Raw genomic sequence first — 24,707 nt, 5'->3', positions numbered from 1 at the left:
CTGAACCTATAATTTGTCTAGTTTAGAAAAGAGAGAGGAGAGCCTTGTTGATTTAGACTTTTTGAGAAAATATGTGTAAAAGCAGCTTGAAGTGTGCACTCTACAGGTGTTCTGTGATACTGTTAATTGTAATTTCTGTTTATTTTCACTGTGATAAGTAATTTTCAACATGATGATTGAATTTAAAAAGGATGTCCTTGAATAGACGCTCACTGGCATTTCGAGGAACACTTAGAGCCCCTTGATGGCTTTTGGAATCTGAGCCCAAGTTCTCTTAGTGGCTGTCTCTTTCTCAGTGAAAACCTCCTGTGTGCAGGGATGGTAGTTGAAGGCATTTTGTGGGTCATGAACTGCCTTCTCTCATAAGCTGCCTTCTCTTGGACAGTAGCATCTATCTCTGCATTACCACCAGGTACAGTGGAAGGCTGATGTGCCCTTTGTGAACATTCTTCCATTACCAAGTAGAACTTATGTGGACTTCCCTGGCATTCCAGTGGTTAAGACTCTGCACTTCCAATCAGAGTGCAGGTTCAGTCCCTGGTTAGGGAACCAAGATCACATGTGCTGTGTGGCCAAAAAAAAAAAAATTTATGCCAGTAACACAAAAATGGCTTAATGTTAGGAAATAGAATAAATCCCATCAATATCTAAAATGGGGAAAGCCAGCTTATCCTATCAATAAACACTGAAAGACTTGATAAAACTCAAGATAGATTACTGGAAGAAATTAATGTGGCAAAATGAATGAGCCACGCTTTGCTTGCATTGAATTTTTAAAATCTTTAGTGACTGTGTATTGCTTCCTAACATTTTTGCAAGCTTAAATTGAGGTGTGCCATGTCAGAATTTACCTATTTATCTTAGCCACAAATCTTGTATATTGTCTTGCATTTGGGAATTTCTGCCAATGTGGTGTTTTTTCTTTATCAGCCCTGCTTAAGAACTGAGAACAAGAGTTAAGAAACAAAGAGTTGAGAACAATAAGTTAAGAAACAAGCAACATAATTATATAATAATATAAAAATGTAATGGCACTAATTTTCATAAAACATGCCAAGTGAGTATTCTCAAAGAAGTCCCTATGGGAGGCAGTGCACGTACTCATTCCTTAGAACCTGGTGCACGTCCTTAGTTTGGAGTTGTCCTCTACTTCAGTTTACTAGTTGATTGGGAAAACCCATCTCAGCGCATAACTATAGGTCTGCTGCCCACATTTCTTTCTATCTATGTCTTTTCCACCTAGCAGCATCCCATGGAGTGCTTTCTCTCTTACCTTTATCTCACCTCTTTGTATGCCCTTTTAGGACTTTATTTGAAGGTTGAAAGGTTCAGGTAAATAGGTTGAGAACCTGGAGCTAGAGGAGAGAAGGCAAGAGTGATGCAGAAGGCTAATTTCACTCCGTCAGCCCTTTGGTTTCTGTATATAAGCTGGATGCAGCAGCTTTGATTTCCCTTCCCCACTCTACTGTCTTCCTGCAAAAGGCTGGAAACTTAGAAAATTTTAAACTCAGAGTGATGCTGGGGTGACATCAGGAAGCTTCCAACTTTAAGCTTAGCTATATTTTTTTGAAATCCCAGTGTAAAGCTTGTAGCTTGAAAAACCCTCATCTAGTGGTAGAATTTAGTTCTCCTCCTAAGCCCCTAACTTCTCCATTTGTTGTATTTAAGTAGAAGAGAAGTAGAGGAAAAGAAAAAGGAAAAGTCAGGGCAGTTAAAGAGAGATGGAAGATACAGATAGAGAAACAATCTCTTCCCACAACCGAGAGGGCATTTATGTCCTGTGATGGCCACTATGTCCTCGCTCATCCTGCAGAGGACTGGGAGAGTGGGCTCATATTTGTCACAGATCTGACAATTGCCTTTTAAATTTTCCCATCTGGGGGCCCGTAAAAGGAATTGCTGCATCTCTGGTGAAGATACATTTATTATTGACTTATTCGAGGATTTCTTTTATACTGATCTTAGAAAATCCAGACTGGTACATCTTTTTGTTACCCTGTATTATATATGAAGAGTTTTAAGAATTTCATTTAGGCTTCTAGTCTGGGGACTTGCCTGGTCGTCCAGTTGCTAGGACTCTGAGCTCCCAATGCAGAGGGCCCGGGTTCAATCCCTGGTCAGGGAACTAAATCCCACATGCCACAACTAAAGATTCCACATGCTGCAACGAAGACCGAAGATCCCGGGCTGCAACTAAGATCTGGCATAGCCAAATGAGTAAATACGAGTTAGAAAAAAAAAGATTCGTGTGTGTGAAAACAGAAATAGTAGTAGCAGCAGCAGTAATATTAATGACAACAATAATAATGGGAACTCTGTAAGAGCAAGGATCTTTTTACCCCTCTATGTCTAGCACTGGATTGACACCTAGCACACAGCCAGTGTTTATTTATAGTTGTTGAACAGATGGATGATAAATAATAGCCAGCATTTATGAACTGTTCCTTTGTAGGTACTTTGTTAAATACTTCAAATAGGTTCTCTCATTACCTCTCAACAATATGATAATGTATTTTTTGCTGTATTTTATCAAGTTTACTTGTCACTGATTATAAAACACACTTCTGCTACTCTTCTATCTGTAACTGAAAAAAAAAAAACAAAAATAGAACTATAGCACAGTCTTTTCTTATCACTTAGGATTTTTATGTCTATCCTAAGAGCTATTTTAGAATTACAGATTTTTCACATCGTTTATTTATGTACCTAAAAAGGGAAACAAATTTATTCAAGTAATCCTGACCCAGTTTCACATTCAGAATCTGACTCCTGTGCAGTCACTTTCCAATTCTGTCATTGATTCTTGTGTTTTTCCACACAATGTCGACTTCTGTGCCATTTTGAGTGTTTCTAGGATTTTCTTCCAATCTGTTAATACCCAGTTCTGTAAGTACTGATGCTGGCACTTTACTGTTTGACTAACCTCAGAGTTGTTTTTTTTTTTTTTTTTTTCTCAATTGAAACATGTCACTGCTAGTTAAGCAACTGTTATTCAAATGCAGCAATATATAACCAAAATGTTAATAGTGATTTTCCCCAGTGGTAGCTGGATTACAGAATGTTCTCATATCCTTGTTTGTAATTGTTTGTCTTCCAAAATTTGTACATACGTGATTAAAACTTGCCTTTACTTCAATTACAGATCATGATATCACTTGGTCTCATCCTATTCAACATTGTTTGGGGAGATTGGGGATAAAATTAATCACTTTCCCTGGTGGTCATGCTGCCTTAAGATGAAGGAAGATCATTCATCTGCCCCTGGTGGGACCAGGTTCTCTGCTGACCTCCAGTGGCTATAGGCTGTATGGCACTGAGCAAGAGATGGGTCAGTAGCTTAGTCGTGTCCGACTCTGCTACCCCATGGACTATAGCTCACCAGGCTCCTCTACCCATGGGATTCTCCAAGCAAGAATAGTGGAGTGGGTTGCCATTTCCTTCTCCAAGCAAGAGAGAGTCTTGTTGAATGTATTATTTGCTGGTCAGTGCAGAACATTCAGATTCCCACTAGCACTTTTAGGAAAGTACTTTGTAATTGCTCTTGAAGTAGGCAGCACTTTCTCCCGCCTTCCAGTGCAACTTGAACTTTCCACATAAGAAATTGAGAAGTTTTTAAAAGAGCTATAAACAAGTGAGACGTTAAGAATAGGAAAATAATTACAGACAACAATATTGTATTAACATCAGACTTGCTAAGAGACGGGATCTTAATTATTCCCATCACAAAAAAGGAATCATAATTATGTAAATTTAGGAATACTAGCTAACACTATAGTGAGGAGGATCATGCTGTAATATTGTAGTATAGAAATGAATCAAGTCAACATGTCATATGTCAACTGTGTTTCAGTTCTGAAAAAAAGATATACAGTGAAGAATTCATGTGCATAAAATACAACTTGTATGAGCAGGTTTAGTCCGAATTCCGAGTAAGCTTATAGGCTTTGTTTCTGATTTTTACATTTAGGGTTTTATTTTATTGTTGTGGTTTTTTGTTGTTGTTTGTTTGTTTGTTTTTTTACCACGTTGTGGGAGGGTGTAGTTTGGGCATAGAAAAACACACAGGTAGCAGTGCTCCTTATCCTGGAACCAGAACAGTAAGACCTTTCTATTGAAACCATCTGCCTCTTTTACTCTCTGACATGGATAATCATAGCAGGCAGGGACATTGCTTAGACCAGAGCAAGGGGCACTTCCCTTTTTGGAACCTTGCTGGGCATGAGGATGGCAGGCTGGCAGGCAGAACACATCAAGGAGCAGTAAGTGACCATTGAAGCAGAAGTATGTGCTAATTTTCCAATCAGCAAGCTGTTAACCTTCTTAAGTTTATAATTCCTTTGCCATCCATTTTAACATTTGATCCATCCAGTTAATAATAATTTTTTTAAAAACCCTCCATTTATTATACCCCTTAAGTCATTCTTCATGGTACTGTCAAATGTCACCTTGTAATTAACGTAAAGTCACTTTTGACCAAAACGTGTAAAAAGTCACCTTTATGTCTGAGATTATTGATCAATGCAATTTTAAGGTTATTACTTCTTAGTAATTAAACGCTACCTCATTATGTTGTATACCTGCTGCCATGATGTTGTTTGAGAATTAAGCAAGTATCTATCCCTCTAATAGTCTTTAAGTGCTATTTAATCTTTTTTTAAAATCTGTAACTAGGATTTTAAGGCAGGCTAAAGGTTGTACTGTGTAAGTTGGTAAACAGACTCTTATTTCTGCGGGGTTTGCTGTAGCGGCTTCCTTACTGGTCTTCCTGGTGCTCTACGCTGTCAGGTGAATATTTTCAAAGCCAGCTCTGCTGCTCAGTGACTGCTTATCACAAGCAGGATAAAATTCAAATTCCATTAATTTAGCACTTAATACTCTCTGGAGTCCATCTCTAGCCTTATTTATTTTACTTCTAGTATATCCGTATTTGCTATCAGAACACTCTTTTCCCATTATGCCCACTAATTCACCAAGTTAAGGAAGTTGAAAGCATTATATTGTCTCAAGCAGTGCCTCTTGCTGTCCATTTTCATAATGATCCTTAGGCCACAAATAGAAAATGGATGTTTTGTATTAGACTAGTTCATTTCTTTCTGAATCTATCTCATATCCTTTCTGCCAAGTCCTTTGGGGATTTAATTTCTTGGCACATTAGGTTTAACATTGAATATGCACCTAAATTGAACATTGTAGGATATATTTTCCCTTCCTAGGACCTGATATTATTGATTAAAAAAATTTTTGTTATTGCGATTTTGCTGATAGGATGGTCAAAATGTATTCTCTGATAGTTTTAATTTGTTACTTCTTGTTTACAACTCAGCATATTTTTATTGGTCATATTTTTACTGGTCATTCTTTATGAAAGGTTTCTTTCATAAATTGATATCTTAGCCCACTTATCTTTTTTGATGGTCCTTTTGTTACTGCTTTTTATATATTATGAATATGATTAATTTATTTCATAAAATTACTTGGGAAATGTCCCCTTTTTTTTGTTTTTTCTCTGGAATGGTTGTATAAATATCATTATCGTGTCCTTAAATGTTTGGTAGAATTTCCCCCAACATACCCATTTTAGTGTTATATTTCCATTCTAAGTATTGCCTAGGCTGCATGCTGCAAGCTCTGATATGTATTTTCATTATCATTCATTTCAAAATATTTTCCAGTTTCCCTTTGTAATTTCATCTTTAATCCATGGCATATAGAAGTTACTTTATTCTCATTATGAGTTGAATCATTTGAAAGCTGTTGAGACTTTTTCTGTGATTCATGCAGTTCAGTTCATTTCAGTTCAGTCGCTGAGTTTGTCTGACTCTTTACGAACCCATGGACTGCAGCACGCCAGGCCTCACTGTCCATCACCAACTCCTGGAGTCCACCCAAACCCATGTCCAATGAGTTGGTGATGCCATCCAACCATCTCATCCTCTGTCATCCCCTTCTCCTCATGCCTTCAATCTTTCCCAGCACCAGGGTCTTTTCAAATGAGTCAGCTCTTTGCGTCAGGTGGCCTAAGTATTGGAGTTTCAGCTTCAACATCAGTCCTTCCAATGAACACCCAGGATTGATCTCCTTTAGGATGGACTGGTGGATTGGCTCACAGTCCAAGGGACTCGCAAGAATCTTCTCCAGCACCACATTCAAAAGCATCAATTCTTCAGCACTCAGCTTTCTTTATAGTCCAACTCTCACATCCATATACATGACTACTGGAAAAACCATAGCCTTGACTAGACGGACCTTGTTGGCAAAGTAATGTCTCTGCTTTTTAATATGCTGTCTAGAATGGTCATAACTGTCCTTCCAAGGAGTAAGCGCCTTTTAATTTCATGGCTGCAGTTGCCATCTGCAGTGATTTTGGAGCCCAGAAAAATAAAGTCTGACACTGTTTCCACTGTTTCCCCATCTATTTCCCATGAAGTGATGGGACCAGATGCCGTGATCTTCGTTTTCTGAATCTTGAGCTTTAAGCCAACTTTTTCACTCTCTTCTTTTACTTTCAAAAGAGGCTCTTTAGTTCTTCTTTGCTTTCTGCCATAACGGTGGTGTCATTTGCATATCTGAGGTTATTGATATTTCTCCCAGCAATCTTAATTCCAGCTTGTGCTTCTTCCAGCCCACCGTTTCTCATGATGTACTCTGCATATAAGTTAAATAAGTAGGGGGACAATATACAGCTTTGACATACTCCTTTTCCTATTTGGAACCAGTCTGTTGTTCCATGTCCAGTTCTAACTGTTGCTTCCTGACCTGCATATAGGTTTCTCAAGAGACAGGTCAGGTGGTCTGGTATTCCCATCTCTTTCAGAATTTTCCACAGTTTCTTGTGATCCACACAGTCAAAGGCTTTGGCATAGTCAGTAAAGCAGAAATAGATGTTTTTCTGGAACTCTCTTGCTTTTTCGATGATCCAGCGGATGTTGGCAATTTGATCTCTGGTTCCTCTGCCTTTTCTAAAACAAGCTTGAACATCTGGAAATTCACGGTTCACATATTCCTGAAGCCTGGCTTGAAGAATTTTGAGCATTACTTTACTAGCATGTGAGATGAATGCAATTGTGTGGTAGTTTGAGCATTCTTTGGCATTGCCTTTCTTTGGGATTGGGATGAAAACTGACCTTTTCCAGTCCTGTGGCCATTGCTGAATTTTCCAAATTTGCTGGCATATTGAGTGCAGCACTTTCACAGCATCATCTTTCAGGATTTGGAATAGCTCCACTGGACTTCCATCACTTCCACTAGCTTTGTTCATAGTGATGCTTTCTAAGGCCCACTTAACTTCACATTCCAGGATGTTTGGCTCTAGGTGAGTGATCACCATCATGATTATCTTGGTCATGAAGATCTTTTGTGTACAGTTCTTCTGTGTATTCTTGCCACCTCTTCTTAATATCTTCTGCTTCTGTTAGGTCCATACCATTTCTGTCCTTTATCGAGCCCATCTTTACATGAAATGTTCCCTTGGTATCTCTAATTTTCTTGAAGAGATCTCTGGTCTTTCCCATTCTGTTGTTTTCCTCTATTTCTTTGCACTGATTGCTGAGGAAGGCTTTCTTATCTCTCCTTGCTATTCTTTGGAACTCTGCATTCAGATGCTTAAATCTTTCCTTTTCTCCTTTGCTTTTCACTTTTCTTCTTTTCACAGCTATTTGTAAGGCCTCCCCGGACAGCCATTTTGCTTTTTTGCATTTCTTTTCCATGGGGATGGTCTTGATCCCTGTCTCCTGTACAATGTCACGAACCTCCGTTCATAGTTCATCAGGCACTCTGTCTATCAGATCTAGGCCCTTAAATCTATTTCTCACTTCCACTGTATAATCATAAGGGATTTGATTTAGGTCATACCTGAATGGTCTAGTGGTTTTCCCTACTTTCTTCAATTTCAGTCTGAATTTGGCAATAAGGAGTTCATGATCTGAGCCACAGTCAGCTCCCGGTCTTATATTCGCTGAGTGTATAGAGCTTCTCCATCTTTGGCTGCAAAGAATATAATCAATCTGATTTTGGTGTTGACCATCTGGTGATGTCCATGTGTAGAGTCTTTTCTTGTGTTGTTGGAAGAGGGTGTTTGCTATGACCAGTGCATTCTCTTGGCAAAACTCTATTAGTCTTTGCCCTGCTTCATTCCGTATTCCAAGGCCAAATTTGCCTGTTTCTCCAGGTGTTTCTTGACTTCCTACTTTTGCATTCCAGTCCCCTATAATGAAAAGGACATATTTTTTGGGTGTTAGTTCTAAAAGGTCTTGAAGGTCTTCATAGAACCATTCAACTTCAGCTTCTTCAGTGTTACTGGTTTGGGCATAGACTTGGATTACTGTGATATTAAATGGTTTGCCTTGGAAACGAACAGAGATCTTTCTGTCGTTTTTGAGATTGCATCCAAGTACTGCATTTCGGACTCTTTTGTTGACCATGATGGCTACTCCATTTCTTCTGAGGGATTCCTGCTCGCAGTCGTAGATATATATTGGTCATCTGAGTTAAATTCACCCATTCCAGTCCATTTCAGTTCGCTGATTCCTAGAATGTCGATGTTCACTCTTGCCATCTCTTGTTTGACCACTTCCAATTTGCCTTGATACGTGGACCTGACATTCCAGGTTCCTATGCAATATTGCTCTTTACAGCATCAGACCTTGCTTCTACCACCAGTCACATCCACAACTGGGTATTGTTTTTGCTTTGGCTCCATCCCTTCATTCTTTCTGGAGTTATTTCTCCACTGATCTCCAGTAGCATATTGGGCCCCTACTGACCTGGGGAGTTCCTCTTTCAGTATCCTATCATTTTGCCTTTTCATACTGTTCATGGGGTTCTCAAGGCAAGAGTACTGAAGTGGTTTGCCACTCCCTTCTCCAGTGGACCACATTCTGTCAGATCTCTCCACCATGACCCGCCCGTCTTGGGTTGCTCCACGGGCATGGCTTAGTTTCATTGAGTTAGACAAGGCTGTGGTCCTAGTGTGATTAGATTGACTAGTTTTCTGTGAGTATGGTTTCAGTGTGTCTGCCCTCTGATGCCCTCTTGCGACACCTACTGTCATACTTGGGTTTCTCTTACCTTGGGCATTGGGTATCTCTTCACGGCTGCTCCAGCAAAGCGCAGCCGCTGCTCCTTACCTTGGACAAGTGGTATCTCCTCACGGCCGCCCCTCCTGACCTTGAATGTGGAGTAGCTCCTCTCAGCCCTCGAGATTTCTTTTGATTAGTATTATACGGTATATTTTCCCCCATCCTTTTAACTTCAAGGTTTTTGCATCCTTAGGTTTAGGTATGTATTTTGTAAATAGTGTATAGTTAGACTTTACTATTGTTTCTTTCCCAAAAATCAGTTCTACATGGCTGAGTGGGTCTGATTCTGGACTCTATTCCATTGGTCTGTTTGTCTATCTTTATGTCACTATCACAATGTCTAAATTACTGGAGGCCTACATGAAAGGTTAAAGTCCACTAGTGTAGGTCCTCTAATTTTTATTATTGGGTATACTGATCTGTAATTTTTTTAATATGTGGATATTATAAGAAATGCCCAAATATTATCTGGCTTGGATATAAGGGTAATGGTGGAAAGTAACTGGAAAGTAATTACTCCAAGTAATCATAATTGGAAAGTAATCTCTTTAGGTTTTGGGAAAAGTTTGTTTGGAAATGGAATTATTTCTTCCTTAAATATTTGGTAGAATTAGCCAATGAAGCTTTCAGGGGAAAGTGCTTAGAAATACGTATTTTTGAAAGACAAAAAACACATTCTGAATTTTTGGTAGTGATTTCAACTTCAACTAAATAATACAGGGTTTTTATTTAATTTCCTCAATTTTATATTTGTATCTTATGCTGAAAATCTTGATTTTTAATAGCATTAGCATGATTACTCATGGCTTTATCTATAATGTGTGTGTGTGTGTTTAGTTCAAAATAAGAATTACAGTATTCAATATCTTTAATCTAATTTTGTTTTACTATTAAATATTTTCTTTATCCCAAATCAAAACTATAAAACCACGGTAAAGTCAGGAACTATAAATTCCATTCCTGACCTCACCTTGCATTTTCGTCCTTTGATGTTGTTTTTTGGAGGGAGTGAGGGGGTAAGGGGGCAAAGATACATATATACATAGTCCTACTTATTTTCTAATTTTTTTTTATATTTCTTTCATCTTCTCTGCACCTGGCTTTTTTCACTGAACAGTGTATCTTAGTGATTGTTCCTCAGAAGCACAAAGGAATCTTTTTCATTCTTTTATATAATAGCCTAGTACTTTGTTGTTTGGGTGTACCATACTTTATCTAACCAATCTCTTACTGATGGATATTCAGGAAAAATAGTAACTTTTAAAAAGATGTTTCCACAGTCCAGTCCACTGCATTGTAGCATTGACCAATAGAACTATTTAGCCTAATTTTAACAGCATTTTTATTTAAAAACTTGTTTATTTATATATTACTGCAAAAATTCATTTTACAGTATGCTAGGTTTACTGTGTGGCATGATGAGGACTGAATGACTTTTTTAGTTAGGAAAGGTAAAGTTCTGTACTTTTTATTATTTCTTTGAGCTGGTTTTCTTGTATAAGGGTAAGTGTAAGACTTTGTAGCCTTCTCCTTATAGCAAGTGCTTCTGTTTATCTTAAAAGACTTCTTCTTGCTTATACAAAAACTCTTACACTCATCTAGGTGAGTGATGGTGTGATCACTCACCTAGAGCCAGACATCCTGGAATGCAAAGTCAAATGGGCCTTAGGAAGCATCACTACGAACAAAGCTAGTGGAGCTTTGTTCCACTCAACTGATAGAATTCCACTTGAGCTATTTCAAGTCCTAAAAGATGATGCTGTGAAAGTGCCGCACTCAATATGCCAGCAAATTTGGAAAACTCAGCAGTGGCCACAGGACTGGAAAAGGTCAGTTTTCATTCCAATCCCAACGAAAGGCAATGCCAAAGAATGCTCAAAGTACTGCACAATGGCACTCATCTCACCTGCTAGCAAAGTTAATGCTCAAAATTCTCCAAGCCAGGCTTCAACAGTATGTGAACCATGAACTTCCAGATGTTCAAGCTGGATTTAGAAAAGCCAGAGGAACCAGAGATCAAATTGGCAACATCCATGGATCATCAAAAAAGCAAGACAGTTCCAGAAAAAATCTACTTTTGCTTTACTGACTATGCCAAAGCCTTTGGCTTTGTGGATCACGACAAACTGTGGAAATTCTGAAAGAGATGGGAATACCAGACCACCTGACCTGCCTCCTGAGAAATCTGTATGCAGGTCAAGAAGCAACAGTTAGATCTGGACATGGAACAACAGACTGGTTCCAAATTGGGAAAGGACTACGTCAAGGCTCTATATTGTCACCTTATTTAACTTATATGCAGAGTTTATCATGTGAAATGCCAGGCTGGATGAAGCACAAGCTGGAATCAAGATTGCCAGGAGAAATATCAATAACCTCATATATGCAGATGACACCACTGTTATGGCATAAAGCAAAGAAGAACTAAAAAGCCTCTTGATGAAAGTGAAAGAGGAATGTGGAAAAGTTGGCTTAAAGCTCAACATTCGGAAAACTAAATTCATGGTGTCCAGTTCCATCACTTCATGGCAAATAGATGTGGAAACAATGGGAACAGTGACAGAAAACAGTTATTCAGTGCTCCAGAATCACTGCAGATGGTGATTGCAGCCATGAAATTAAAAGATGCTTGCTCCTTATAAGAAAAGCTATGAACAGCCTAGACAGCATAATATTAAAAAGCAGAAACATTACTTTGCTAGCAAAGGTCTGTCTAGTCAGAGCTATGGTTTTTCCAGTAGTCATGTATGGATGTGAGAGTTGGACCATAAAGAAAGTTGAGCACTGAAGAATTGATGCTTTGAAGTGTGGTGGTAGAGAAGACTCTTGAGAGTCCCTTGGACTGCAAGAAGATCAAATCAGTCAATCCTAAAGGAAATCAGTCCTTAATATTCATTGAAAGGACTGATGCTGAAGCTGAAACTGCAATTCTTTGGTCACCTGATGCAAGAACTGACTCATTAGAAAAGACCCTGAAGCTGGGAAAGATTGAAGGCAGGAGGAGAAGGGTACAAAAGAGAATATAGATGATTGGATGGCATCACTGACTCCATGGACATGAGTTTGAGCAAGCTCTGGGAGTTGGTGATGGACAGGGAAGCCTGGTGTGCTGCAGTCCATGGGGTCGCAAAGAGTCAGACATGACTGAGCAACTGATTTGAACTTACCCCTCAATTTATAGTACCAATTTAGTCTAATTAATTCCTTGCTCAGGTAATAAAACCCACCATTTTTTATAACACCTCAAAGACACGTTTTCTCATTAATTTATCAGGTTGATAAAGGGCTTATAGCTGATATATCCTGTAGTATTCTGCTTCAGAAAGTATTGACTCCTAAGCCAAACAGATTAATGTCTAGTAAATACAATATCACAGTAATCCAAGTCTGTGCCCCAACCAGTAACGCTGAAGAAGCTGAAGTTGAACGGTTCTATGAAGACCTACAAGACCTTTTAGAACTAACACCCAAAAAAAGATGTCCTTTTCATTATAGGGGACTGGAATGCAAAAGTAGGAAGTCAAGAAACACCTGGAGAAACAGGCAAATTTGGCCTTGGAATACAGAATGAAGCAGGGCAAAGACTAATAGAGTTTTGCCAAGAGAACGCACTGGTCATAGCAAACACCCTCTTCCAACAACACAAGAAAAGACTCTACACATGGACATCACCAGATGGTCAACACCAAAATCAGATTGATTATATTCTTTGCAGCCAAAGATGGAGAAGCTCTATACAGTCAACAAAAACAAGACCAGGAGCTGACTGTGGCTCAGATCATGAACTCCTTATTGCCAAATTCAGACTGAAATTGAAGAAAGTAGGGAAAACCACTAGACCATTCAGGTATGACCTAAATCAAATCCCTTATGATTATACAATGGAAGTGAGAAATAGATTTAAGGGCCTAGATCTGATAGAGTGCTTGATGAACTATGGATGGAGGTTCGTGACACTGTACAGGAGACAGGGATCAAGACCATCCCTATGTAAAAGAAATGCAAAAAAGCAAAATGGCTGTCCGTGGAGCCCTTACAAATAGCTGTGAAAAGAAGAAAAGTGAAAAGCAAAGGAGAAAAGGAAAGATTTAAGCATCTGAATGCAGAGTTCCAAAGAATAGCAAGGAGAGATAAGAAAGCCTTCCTCAGCAATCAGTGCAAAGAAATAGAGGAAAACAACAGAATGGGAAAGACCAGAGATCTCTTCAAGAAAATTAGAGATACCAAGGGAACATTTCATGTAAAGATGGGCTCGATAAAGGACAGAAATGGTATGGACCTAACAGAAGCAGAAGATATTAAGAAGAGGTGGCAAGAATACACAGAAGAACTGTACAAAAAAGATCTTCATGACCAAGATAATCATGATGTGATCACTCACCTAGAGCCAAACATCCTGGAATGTGAAGTTAAGTGGGCCTTAGAAAGCATCACTATGAACAAAGCTAGTGGAGGTGATGGAATTCCAGTTGAGCTATTCCAAATCCTGAAAGATGATGCTGTGAAAGTGCTGCACTCAATATGCCAGCAAATTTGGAACTCAGCAGTGGCCACAGGACTGGAAAAGGTCAGTTTTCATTCCAATCCCAAAGAAAGGCAATGCCAAAGAATGCTCAAACTACCGCACAATTGCACTCATCTCACACGCTAGTAAAGTAATGCTCAAAATTCTCCAAGCCAGGCTTCAGGAATATGTGAACCATGAACTTCCAGATGTTCAAGCTTGTTTTAGAAAAGGCAGAGGAACCAGAGATCATATTGCCAACATCCACTGGATCATTGAAAAAGCAAGAGAGTTACAGAAACATCTATTTCTGCTTTATTGACTATGCCAAAGCCTTTGACTGTGTGGATCACAAGACACTGTGGTGATCCCAATTCTGAAAGAGATGGGAATACCAGACCACCTGACCTGCCTCTTGAGAAACCTGTATGCAGATCAGGAAGCAACAGTCAGAATGGGACCTGGAACAACAGACTGGTTCCAAATACGAAAAGGAGTACATCAAGGCTGAGTATACAAGGCTGTATATTGTCACCCTGCTTATTTAACTTATATGCAGAGTACATCATGAGAAACGCTGGACTGGAGGAAGCACAAGCTGGAATCAAGACTGCCGGGAGAAATATCAATAACCTCAGATATGCAGATGACACCACCCTTATAGCAGAAAGTGAAGAGGAACTAAAAAGCCTCTTGATGAAAGTGAAAGTGGAGAGTGAAAAAGTTGGCTTAAAGCTCAAGATTCAGAAAACGAAGATCATGGCATCTGGTCCCATCACTTCATGGGAAATAGATGGGGAAACAGTGGAAACAGTGTCAGACTTTATTTTTGGGGGCTCCAAAATCACTTCAGATGGTGACCGCAGCCATGAAATTAAAAGACACTTACTCCTTGGAAGAAAAGTTTATGACCAACCTAGATAGCATATTGAAAAGCCGAGACATTACTTTGCCAACAAGGTCCGTCTAGTTAAGGCTATGGTTTTTCCAGTGGTCATGTATGGATGTGAGAGTTGGACTGTGAAGAAAGCTGAGTGCTGAAGAATTGATGCTTTTGAACTGTGGTATTGGAGAATACTCTTGAGAGTCCCTTGGACTGCAAGGCGATCCAACCAGTCTCTTCTAAAGGAGATCAGCCCTGGGTGTTCTTTGGAAGGAATGATGCTAAAGCTGAAACTCCAGTACTTTGGCCACCTCATGTGAACGGTGAACTCATTGGGTGGGGTTGGGGGCAGCAGGAGAAGGGGATGACAGAGGATGCGATGGCTGGATGCCATCACTGACTCAATGGACGTGAGTCTGAATGAACTCCAGGAGTTGTTGATGGACAGGGAGGCCTGGAGTGCTGCGGATTCATGGGGTCGCAAAGAGTCGGACATGACTGAGCGACTGGTCTGAACTGAACTGAACTGAAATACATGCATATTAAGATATCTTAATATTATTTCAAATTTCTGTGATTTGGTGAATAAAATAGTCTTCTCAGTCTCATATGACCAGGGGTTGTATTTGCTCATATTTGTCTTCTATTTAAAGAATTATATTAATAATAAGTGAAAGCCGCTCAGTCATGTCCAACTCTGTGAGAATTCTCTAGGCCAGAACACTGGAGTGGGTAAGCTGTTCCCTTCTTCACGGGATCTTCCCAATCCAGGGACTGAACCCAGGTGTCCCACGTTGCAGGCAGATTCTTTACCTGCTGAGCCACAAGCCCATGTTAATAATAGTCAAGCATATTTACTCCTTTATAAGTCCTCCATGGAATTTAACAAAGAGTTATATGATCTGAATTACATCATCTGTTCTCCAAACCTACTTCTGAGAACCCATATTCCATCCTTAACTTCTAATACGCCATTTTAGCATTCTTTGATCTTAGGAAAAAAATGCAACCTTGACTTACGAAAATAGTGTATTTTTACCTCTTCCAAGGCATTGCAAAGACATTAGAATGCTTACATGGTCATTAACCTTCTGCTTACTTCCCCTCCCCCAGTTTATATGTTGTTGTTTTTATTTTATGTATTTTGTGTCAAAGCCCACAAGGCATAATTGTTGTTTTGTATAGTCAGTGGTCATCTTAATTTTTAAAAAATTTTATGGAGGTATAGTTGACTTAACTGTACATATCTAAAACATACAAATTAAGTTTTACCCTATGTGAACACACCCATGAAACTGTCAGCACTCATCCGTGTATATATCCTCTGGTACTGTTGTTTCTACCATCTTATTGCCTAGAAAATTAAGACAGTCAGCAGTTTATTGCAATTCTGTTTTGTTTTGTAACTGCTAGGAATGGAGGTAGTGCTAGAGAATTTTCATGGTTTCTGTACTGCTGTTTTAAAATTACTTAATTTTAGAACTCAGTTAAAAAAATTGTTTTTCACCTGTCTTAAGCTACTTATGCTCTCTCAGGTCCCCGTCAGTCTAAAAATGTAGTGCATCTTTTAACATTCTCATACATGTGACTAGTATGGCATTTGAGCTTTACTAGGACTTCCCTCAGAGAAGGCAATGGCACCCCACTCCAGTACTTTTGCCTGGAGGATCCCATGGACGGAGGAGCCTGGTGGGCTGCAGTCCATGGGGTCCCTAGGAGTTGGACATGACTGAGCAACTTCACTTTCACTTTTCACTTTCCTGCATTGGAGAAGGAAATGGCAACCCGCTCCAGTGTTCTTGCCTGGAGAATCCCAGGGACGGGAAGCCTGGTGGGCTGCTGTCTATGGGGTCGCACAGAGTCGGACACGACTGAAGCGACAGCAGCAGCAGCAGCAGGACTTCCCTGGTGGCTCAGCAGTAAAGAATCCCCCTGCCAATACAGGAGATGTGGGTTTGATCCCTGGGTCAGGAAGATCCCCTGGAGAAGAAAATGGCAACACACTCCATTATTCTTGTCTGAGAAATCCCATGGACAGAGAAACCATGGCAGGTAGTAATCCGTGGGGGTCCACAAGACAGGGACATGACTTAGGAATTAAAACAAGTGTCTAGAAACCATTGATTTCTCCTATTTGCTACCTCTTAGAAGTAACGGCAGAAAAATTTAAAGGCTTTTCCATTCTGATTGAGTCTGTATCTTAGTAATTGTGATTCCTAAAAGTGAGATCAGCATACATTTTTACTCAGTTTCTTATTTTGAGACTCTGAATACTAATTTTAATGATATGTGTGAGAATATACCCTTAGGTCACAGTAAAGGTATATATATATATATATATTTTTTTTTTTTTTTTTTTTGGTGTATACTCTGAATTTTGCTTTTAATTGTATTAGCTTACAGAAAATTTTCATATGTGGGATTATAAATACTCCTTCTAGCCGTGAATCTAATAGTTTTAGCCTTTAAGAGTGATTTAAATTTAATTTTTTTACTAAATACTATAAGATCCTTACAATATAAAGTAACTTGAATGACTATTTTCAAAATTGGAATTTTGCACATTCTAATTTTTTTCTAGACTGCATCTACAATAATACTGACATTTATTAAGGGTTTACTCTTTTATGCATTTGAGTTGTCTCACTTAGTCCTTAAAATAACTCTGTGTGGTAGAAATTATTATCCCTATATAACAGATAAGAAATAAGGCAAGGGTAGTTGATGCACCTTGCAAACTCAGCAGCCAGTAAAATAGCTGGGGTTTAAACCAGGCAGTATACATCTGGAACCTAGCCTCTTAACCAATATGAACCTTGTCATGATTAGTTTCTTTTTTCTAATGCTGGAAAAGAATTACATGAACCAAAATGTTCTCCCTAAATAATTGTAAGATTTTTACAGCTGGGCTAAAGGGCCCACTGAGACTAAGTTTGAAGGTGAAGTTAATTTTTGTTTTCATTCTTTTAGCTGATATAGCCCAGAGATATAGGATAAGCAAATACCCAACCCTCAAGTTGTTTCGTAATGGGATGATGATGAAGAGAGAATACAGGGGTCAGCGATCAGTGAAAGCACTTGCAGATTACATCAGGCAACAAAAAAGTGACCCCATTCAAGAACTTCATGACTTGGCAGAAATCACCACTCCTGACGTAAGTCACTGACTTTTGCTGGATCAAATGAGCATAGCCTGCTTGATTCATGTAAAGAGATTCTTAGGAAACCAGAGAATCTGTAGACATTTTCTTATAGTTCACTGCAGTGGATTTTGACGTATACATATACATAACAAGTTTAATTTTTCTTGAATTAATTCTCAAAGGGAATGCTGATGTTTTACTGTGCCTTTGAATAAAATGTATAAAGCAATAAAGTTGCACTAATTCAGTTTAATTGAGGGCAAAGGGTAGCCTGAATTACGAAGAAATAGAAGTTAATGTCAGGCACACACAACCATAGTTTCCTTTTTCTGCTTAGTGGCAACCCTCAGGGTCTCTGCTCTCATTACTCCTGTAGCAGCAATTTGTATAAATTTTAGTATCCTCTGACCTAACCACCCTTAATGATACATTAACAAGGTCTTTTTCTTTGTACACCAAGAAGTGTTTTAAAAGCAAACGAAAACAATTAAGTTTGGGCTTCAGATTGTCATTGCTAAATTGTCATTGCAACTTGGTTCTTACCCTGCTTACAAATGAACAGGTTAGCCAACTCATTTCACGGATGCTGTTAGAAGACATAAGGCTCCTGGTCAGAGACAACAGTTTGCTTGCTCACATGTGAGCATGGTTGCATTTGTTTCCTTGTCCCCCAAGTCCTACGGAGGTGAAAGAGGGCCAGATGGATCCCTGCTCACGCAGGGGGTTGTGACAGGAGAACTTTAGGCTTGGGAAACATCTGTCTCAGAGCCAGCAGTAAGCCTGCTCTCTGTCCTGGAGGGAGACATCACCTCATACTTCAGCCTCGCTCCCTATAAGCACAACCTGGATCAAGAATGGTCAGACTCTTGGATCTTGGGTATACCTAAATGTGTAGAAGTGTGAGAGACCTATGATGGAGTCTCTGCCAACAGCCACAGATTACAAATTGATGTATTATTTTAACACACCTTAGAATTAGTCATCTTATTTAGGAAAAAACTGTCACCGATTAAACAGTTATTATTTCTTGAAATTTTAAAGTAAAATGTTATTAGGAAATTATTACATTAGATGATAGTTCAGACTGTTTTCAACCTAATGTAATCTTTAATAGTTTTGGATTAGGTGTTAAAAGCCGGTTACATTTCATTTGGAGATAACTGAACAGCAGCTAGGTAAATGAAATAAAATGTTTCTTAAAGAACTACATATGTTTATAAAGTAATTACATACTTTATTTTACAGCGCAGCAAAAGAAATATCATTGGATATTTTGAGCAGAAGGATTCAGAAAACTATAGAGTTTTTGAAAGAGTAGCAAATATTTTGCATGATGATTGTGCCTTCCTAGCTGCGTTTGGGTAAGTAGCCTAATTGGTACAGTGTGTTGGTGGTTGGGTCAGCTCAGCTGCCTTGTTAAATTCTTGTTGTGTGTGGTGGTTTTTTGAAGATGACCTCTCATAAAGATTATCTCAGTCCTATTAAAGTCACTGACAAGTTTTTATGCCTATCTCTGACCTCTCTTTTTAAAAAGGAGTTTAAAAGTCTGTTAATTATTCTTTCTGTACTATATTTTTCAAAATGTAGGTAAGAGGAAAAGGATGGACCAACTTTTCTTCTGTCTTTCCCCTGCCTCAGAGGAACATGCTCATTCCACAGCTGATTTCTCCACTAGTGTCCCTTCAGTTGTCCCTTCAAAATCCTCTGGGGCTTTGATCCATCAGTTATCCTTGCTTTCTCATGTTTTCAGTCTGACCCTTTTCATGGACTGTTTTCCTTTTCCAAAAGCATGATTCTCTCATTCCTAATCTGTCTCTTCTGTCTCTTGAACTATTAACTCATCTTCTTTTCATTCTTAAATTTTTTTCAAAGATTAGTTATGCTTGACTACCCTGAATTTCTCATACTCTAATGGTTCAAATATGTTAACCTCCTGAAAACTTTTACCTTCATTACCCTAAAGAAATCTCTCTGCATAGTCACAAAGTGACTTCTTAATTAGCAAATCCAGTGGTCTTTTTTCCAGTCTTAGTTCTCTACAATTTCTCTGAAGGATGTGACCCTGAACTACCCTGTCCTCCTTCTGCTGTCTGTACTTTACCTTGAATCTCCCTGGTTCAATCCTTACATTTCTGATTTCCCTGGCTTTATCTTTTTTTTTCCTTTCTCTTTCAAAATAGAATCATTCTTATGGTTCTGTCCTTGAATCTCTTCTCACTGAAAATTATCTCCACCATCCTTTGCTGTTTTGCAATACTGTCTGTTTTCTTTGACCTATAACTGATAAGATTCAATTGCAGTACCTTGACTAGTACAATTGTAGTCTTGAGTAGAGCCCAGATTTCGGGCATAGTATTTCCTCTCCAGTTTGTGACCTTTTCCCTTATTTTAAATGCTTCTGTAGGTTTTGTATGTGTGTTCTATTGTAAACATTATCAGTGTTTTATGAGGATGGTTGTACAGAGTAAATAATGAAGGAACTTCTCCCTTACGTTTTTTGCATTACTGTTCCCAGCCATGCAGGCCCCTCACTATTCCTCTAACACTGCAAGCACACTTCATAGCAGAGCGTTTATCGTTATTGTCTCTATCCAAAGGGCTTTGTCCAGATATCACCTCAGTTACTTAGAAACAGTCTGGGGTCAAAAACAGCCATTTACTGCCAAAACTTCTAATCCAAAAGATAACATACTCAATCACAAAAACAGCTAACTAAAATGTCCCTTAAAAAAAAATCTGCCTTTTACTAAACTTTTCCTTCAAATGTATGCTTTTCTTGGTGTTGCATAATCTTATAAGTAGGAAAGATGGAAAAGTATGTATTTCAAGTTATAGTTCATATGTTGCAAAACAACTAGCATGTTTGCTAAGCGTGCTTGCTCAGTCATGTCTAAATCTTTGTGACCCCATGGACTGTAGCCAGCCAGGCTCCTCTGTCCATGGGATTTCCCAGGCAAGAATACTGGAGTAGGTTGCCATTTCTTATTCCAGGGGATCTTCCCAACCCAGGGATCAAACCCGCATCTCTTGCATCTCCTTGGCAGGCAGATTCTTTACCACTGTGCCACCTGGGATACTTCAGACATATTACTGCTATTATTTTTCTTAAAAAATATTATCACTGTTTCTCTCTTTCTGTTAGGGTTGTTTCAAAACCAGAAAGATACAGTGGAGACAACATAGTCTATAAGCCACCAGGGGTAAGTTGCTATTTCTTAGTGTGTATAATTTAAAATGTAAATATATGTATACTATAATTTGTAGTTTTGTACATGTTAATATTCCCAGATTCATAAAGTTTTAGTATTGGAAGAAACCTTAAGACATAGTTTTGTCCTAATCCAAACCTTTCAAAGTAAAGATGAAGACACAAGCTTAAAGTCACACAGGCATTTAGTGGCAGAGCTGGGACTAGAGACCCCCTGACCCCCAGGCCTTTCCCACTTCTATTTCACCTTCAGTCTGGGACTCACATTCAAAACAATGCTTCAGAGGTCTGTGGTCATCACTCTAGCTTGAATGAGACTAGCCAAACTCCCACGTCTCCTGGTGTATAAGTTCACCTGGTACTTGCCAGATACTAAGGACCGCTACTGCTGCTACTGCTAAGTCACTTCAGTCATGTCCGACTCTGTGCGATCCCCATAGACGGCAGCCCACCAGGCTCCGCCGTCCCTGGGATTCTCCAGGCAAGAACACTGGAGTGGGTTGCCATTGCCTTCTCCAATGCATGAAAGTGAAAAGTGAAAGTGGAGTCGCTCAGTCGTGTCCAACTCTTAGCGACCCCACGGACTGCAGCCTACCAGGCTCCTCCATCCATGGGATTTTCCAGGCAAGAGTACTGGAGTGGGGTGCCATTGCCTTCTCCAGACGGCTAGGTTGTTTTTAACCCTTGGCTAAGAAGTTAAGTGTATCTAAACTTAGAAGTAGCTGTTTAGGCCCAGGTGATGGTAACCACAAATAATAAAGGCAAAAGTCACAGTTATTATTACCCCAAATTGACCTAACAGTCTGAAAAAGCTGGCTTAAAACTCAGCATTCAAAAAGCTAAGATCATGGCATCTGGTCCCACCACTTCATGGCAAATAGATGGGCGAAAGCTGGAAGCAGTGACAGATTTTCCTTTCTTGGGCTCCAAAATCACTGCGGATAGTGACTGTAGCCATGAAATTAAAAGACGCTTGCTCCTTGGAAGAAAAACTGTGACAAACCTAGAAAATGTATTAAAAAGCAGAGACATCATTTTGCCAACAAAGGTCCGTTTATTCAGAGCTGTGGTTTTTCCAGTAGTCATATATGGGTGTGAGATTTGGACCATAAAGAAGGCTGAGTGCTGAAGAATTAATGTTTTGAATTGTGGTGCTAGAGACAACTCTTGAGAGTCCCTTGGACGGCACGGAGATCAAAGCAGTCAATCCTAAAGGAAATCAGTTCTGACTACTTATTGGAAGGACTGATGCTGAAGCGAAGCTCCAATGCTTTGGCCACCTGATTCAAAGAGCCGAATCATTGAAAAAGACCCTGATGCTGGGAAAGATGGATGACAGGGGATGACAGAGGATGAAATGGTTTGATAGCATCACTGACTCACTGGACATGAACTTGAGCGAACTCTGAGAAATAGTGAAGGATAGGGGTGTCTGGCGTGTTGCAGTCCACAGGGGTCACAAAAAGACAGACACGACTTAGTGACTGAACAACAAAATACATACATACATATCTACATAGGTTTATATAGATTATGTATGTATGTATAACTGAGTTACTTTGCTATACAGAAGAAATTAACACAGCATTGTAAATGAACTATGTGTGTGAAAGTCACTCAGTTGTGTCCAGCTCTTTGTGACCCCATGGACTATACAGTCCATGGAATTCTCCAGGCCAGAATACTGGAGTAGGTAGCCTATCCCTTCTCCAGTGGATCTTCCCAACCCAGGAATCAAACCGGGGTCTCCAGTTATCAGGGAAGCCCATAAATCAACTATACTTCACTAAAATAAAACAATCAGCTACCTTCCTAGGTGTAAAACTCTGGGAAAGTTTGTGAGCTTCTCTGTGCTTTAGTTTGTTCATTAGTAAAAACAGCCATGATAATACTAGTACCTGCTTTATGGGGATGTTTTGAGGGTTAACTGAGTCGACACATACAAGGTGCTTAAAACACATACAAGGTGATAAAACAATGCTTGGTCACAGTAGTTGGCTTAGGAAATGTTAGCAATTTATCATCATTTTAGGCACTTCATAGGTACTGATTTTGAGTGAATCTGGAAACAGATAACAGCAGTTAATTTTAGTTTAGATTTATATAGTATCATGTATTTTTCAAGGCTTTTTCACTGGAAGTCTCCAAATTTTCTTCTGACATTTTTGAAGGGAGAGATAGCTCAGTTAAATCATTAGGATAATTCTTTTCCCAACACCTGCCGGCTATTGATGAAGATCCTGATAAGCATTTACTTGATGCAAATCCAAGGGAAAGCGGAAGGCTTAGGCATCACAGCTTAGATAATCAGGTCCCTCATAATCATAGTTAGCAGCTTATTACCATCAGTAGTCCTCTTTCTCAGAAGTTCCATGATTTTTCGCTTCTTTTATATCCCGTATAGATTTCTGAGCTCATAGATGGCTTTAAGAATGCAGTTTTGCTAGCACAAGTTAGATGTTTACTTTTTTCTTTGTTTTTGTAAACAGCATTCTGCTCCAGATATGGTGTACTTGGGATCTATGACAAATTTTGATGGGACTTACAATTGGATTCAAGATAAATGCGTTCCTCTTGTCAGAGAAATAACATTTGAAAATGGAGAGGTATGGCTTTGTAGTGTATGTTGCTATATTTAATTAAGATTTCCGAAAGAGCAAGCTTCTTCTACCCATCTTACTGTTTTCACACAGAACTTATTGTTACAGTGAACACATCATAGCTCTTTCCATACAGGCCAGTGGTCCACTTCTGCTGTCCCAGAATCCCACTGTTGTATTTCCTGCAGTAGCAGTGTTTCATGACCACCTTGAAAATGAGTTTGAAGGTGATTCTGATCCCACCCTTGGTTGAAGATTCATATTTAAGGAGATGGCTTTAGAAGCAATGTTCTGCAGATTTTAGTTACAATTAATTATATACAGTGAATAATCCTTTGCTTTGAAAAGGTTTTTCTGATTCCTCTTCTAAAAGAATGAAACTGTGTTCTCTTTCCATTGTTAAATAATGAAAGCAATTATTATTACCATGTAACTGTCCTCAGTGATCCCATGTGCCTGAAATAAAGCCCATCTCCAATTCTTAACAACTCCCATAAAAACCTAGGAGGTTGGAAGAGCAAATATAAAGAGCTGTGTCTGTTTTTAAAAAGACATCTCTGTTTTTTACTGTATTTGAAACATAGCTTTCATTTCATTTTACTCCTTCACTTTCAAAACCCACAGCCTAAGAATGTAATTTAAAAAAAAATTTTAAGTTAAAACTTTGAATATGTATATATGCTTCAAAAGAATTATAAGTACATAGCTCAGGTATTAAAAATACAACTCAAGAAATTATCACAGAGTAAACACTCTCATATAATTCCCACCAAGTCAAAGGTTGGCAATTCTGTAAAAAGTCAGTGAGTATTTTAAGGCTTTGCAGCTCATACAGCCTGTGTTGCAGCTATTCAACTTGCAGCCTTAGACAGTACATAAATGTGGTTGTGTTGCAGTAAAGCTTGCTTGCTTGGTTATTGTCTTAGTTTTTATCAAGTGAACATCCTTTCTACTTTCTCAGTTCCCTGGGCTTCAGGTATGTTTATCTGAATTAATTAACATTTTTATTGTAGCAGCTCATTTAGACCTTAGAGACTCAGAAAGATCTAGTAACCTGTCATGATTATTCACCTGCTTTGGCAGTTCTTACAGGGTTAGTTTCAAAACAGTTTAAAGGTACAGACCTGGAAAATCTTGAACAATTAAACAGAGGTCTGTCCTTCCACCCCAGCCCTGCCTCTCGTCCTATAGTAGTTGGCTCATTTAATGAAATTCTTTAGACTTGTTACATTTTGTAACCAATTACCCACAAATCCTTTAAAATATGAGGAAAGATTTGTTAACCTGTAAAT

At 39.0% G+C, this 24,707-nt stretch overlaps 1 protein-coding gene across 1 annotated transcript in view; it reads left to right on the top strand.

Moving 5' to 3' along the window:
- ERP44 (endoplasmic reticulum protein 44) overlaps positions 1-24,707 on the top strand; it is a 96,817-nt gene that overhangs the window by 57,373 nt on the left and 14,737 nt on the right. Inside the window, exons 5-8 of the mRNA XM_070794834.1 lie at positions 17,435-17,619; positions 18,853-18,968; positions 20,750-20,807; positions 23,305-23,421. Of these exons, the coding sequence (XP_070650935.1) occupies positions 17,435-17,619; positions 18,853-18,968; positions 20,750-20,807; positions 23,305-23,421 (476 nt within the window). The remainder of the gene's footprint in view (positions 1-17,434; positions 17,620-18,852; positions 18,969-20,749; positions 20,808-23,304; positions 23,422-24,707) is intronic.

The sequence above is a fragment of the Bos indicus genome, chromosome 8 (genome assembly GCF_029378745.1).
Source record: "Bos indicus isolate NIAB-ARS_2022 breed Sahiwal x Tharparkar chromosome 8, NIAB-ARS_B.indTharparkar_mat_pri_1.0, whole genome shotgun sequence".
Taxonomy (NCBI): Eukaryota; Metazoa; Chordata; class Mammalia; order Artiodactyla; family Bovidae; genus Bos; species Bos indicus.
Note: the sequence above shows the minus strand (reverse complement) of the source record. Positions and strands in the feature narration are given on the sequence as shown.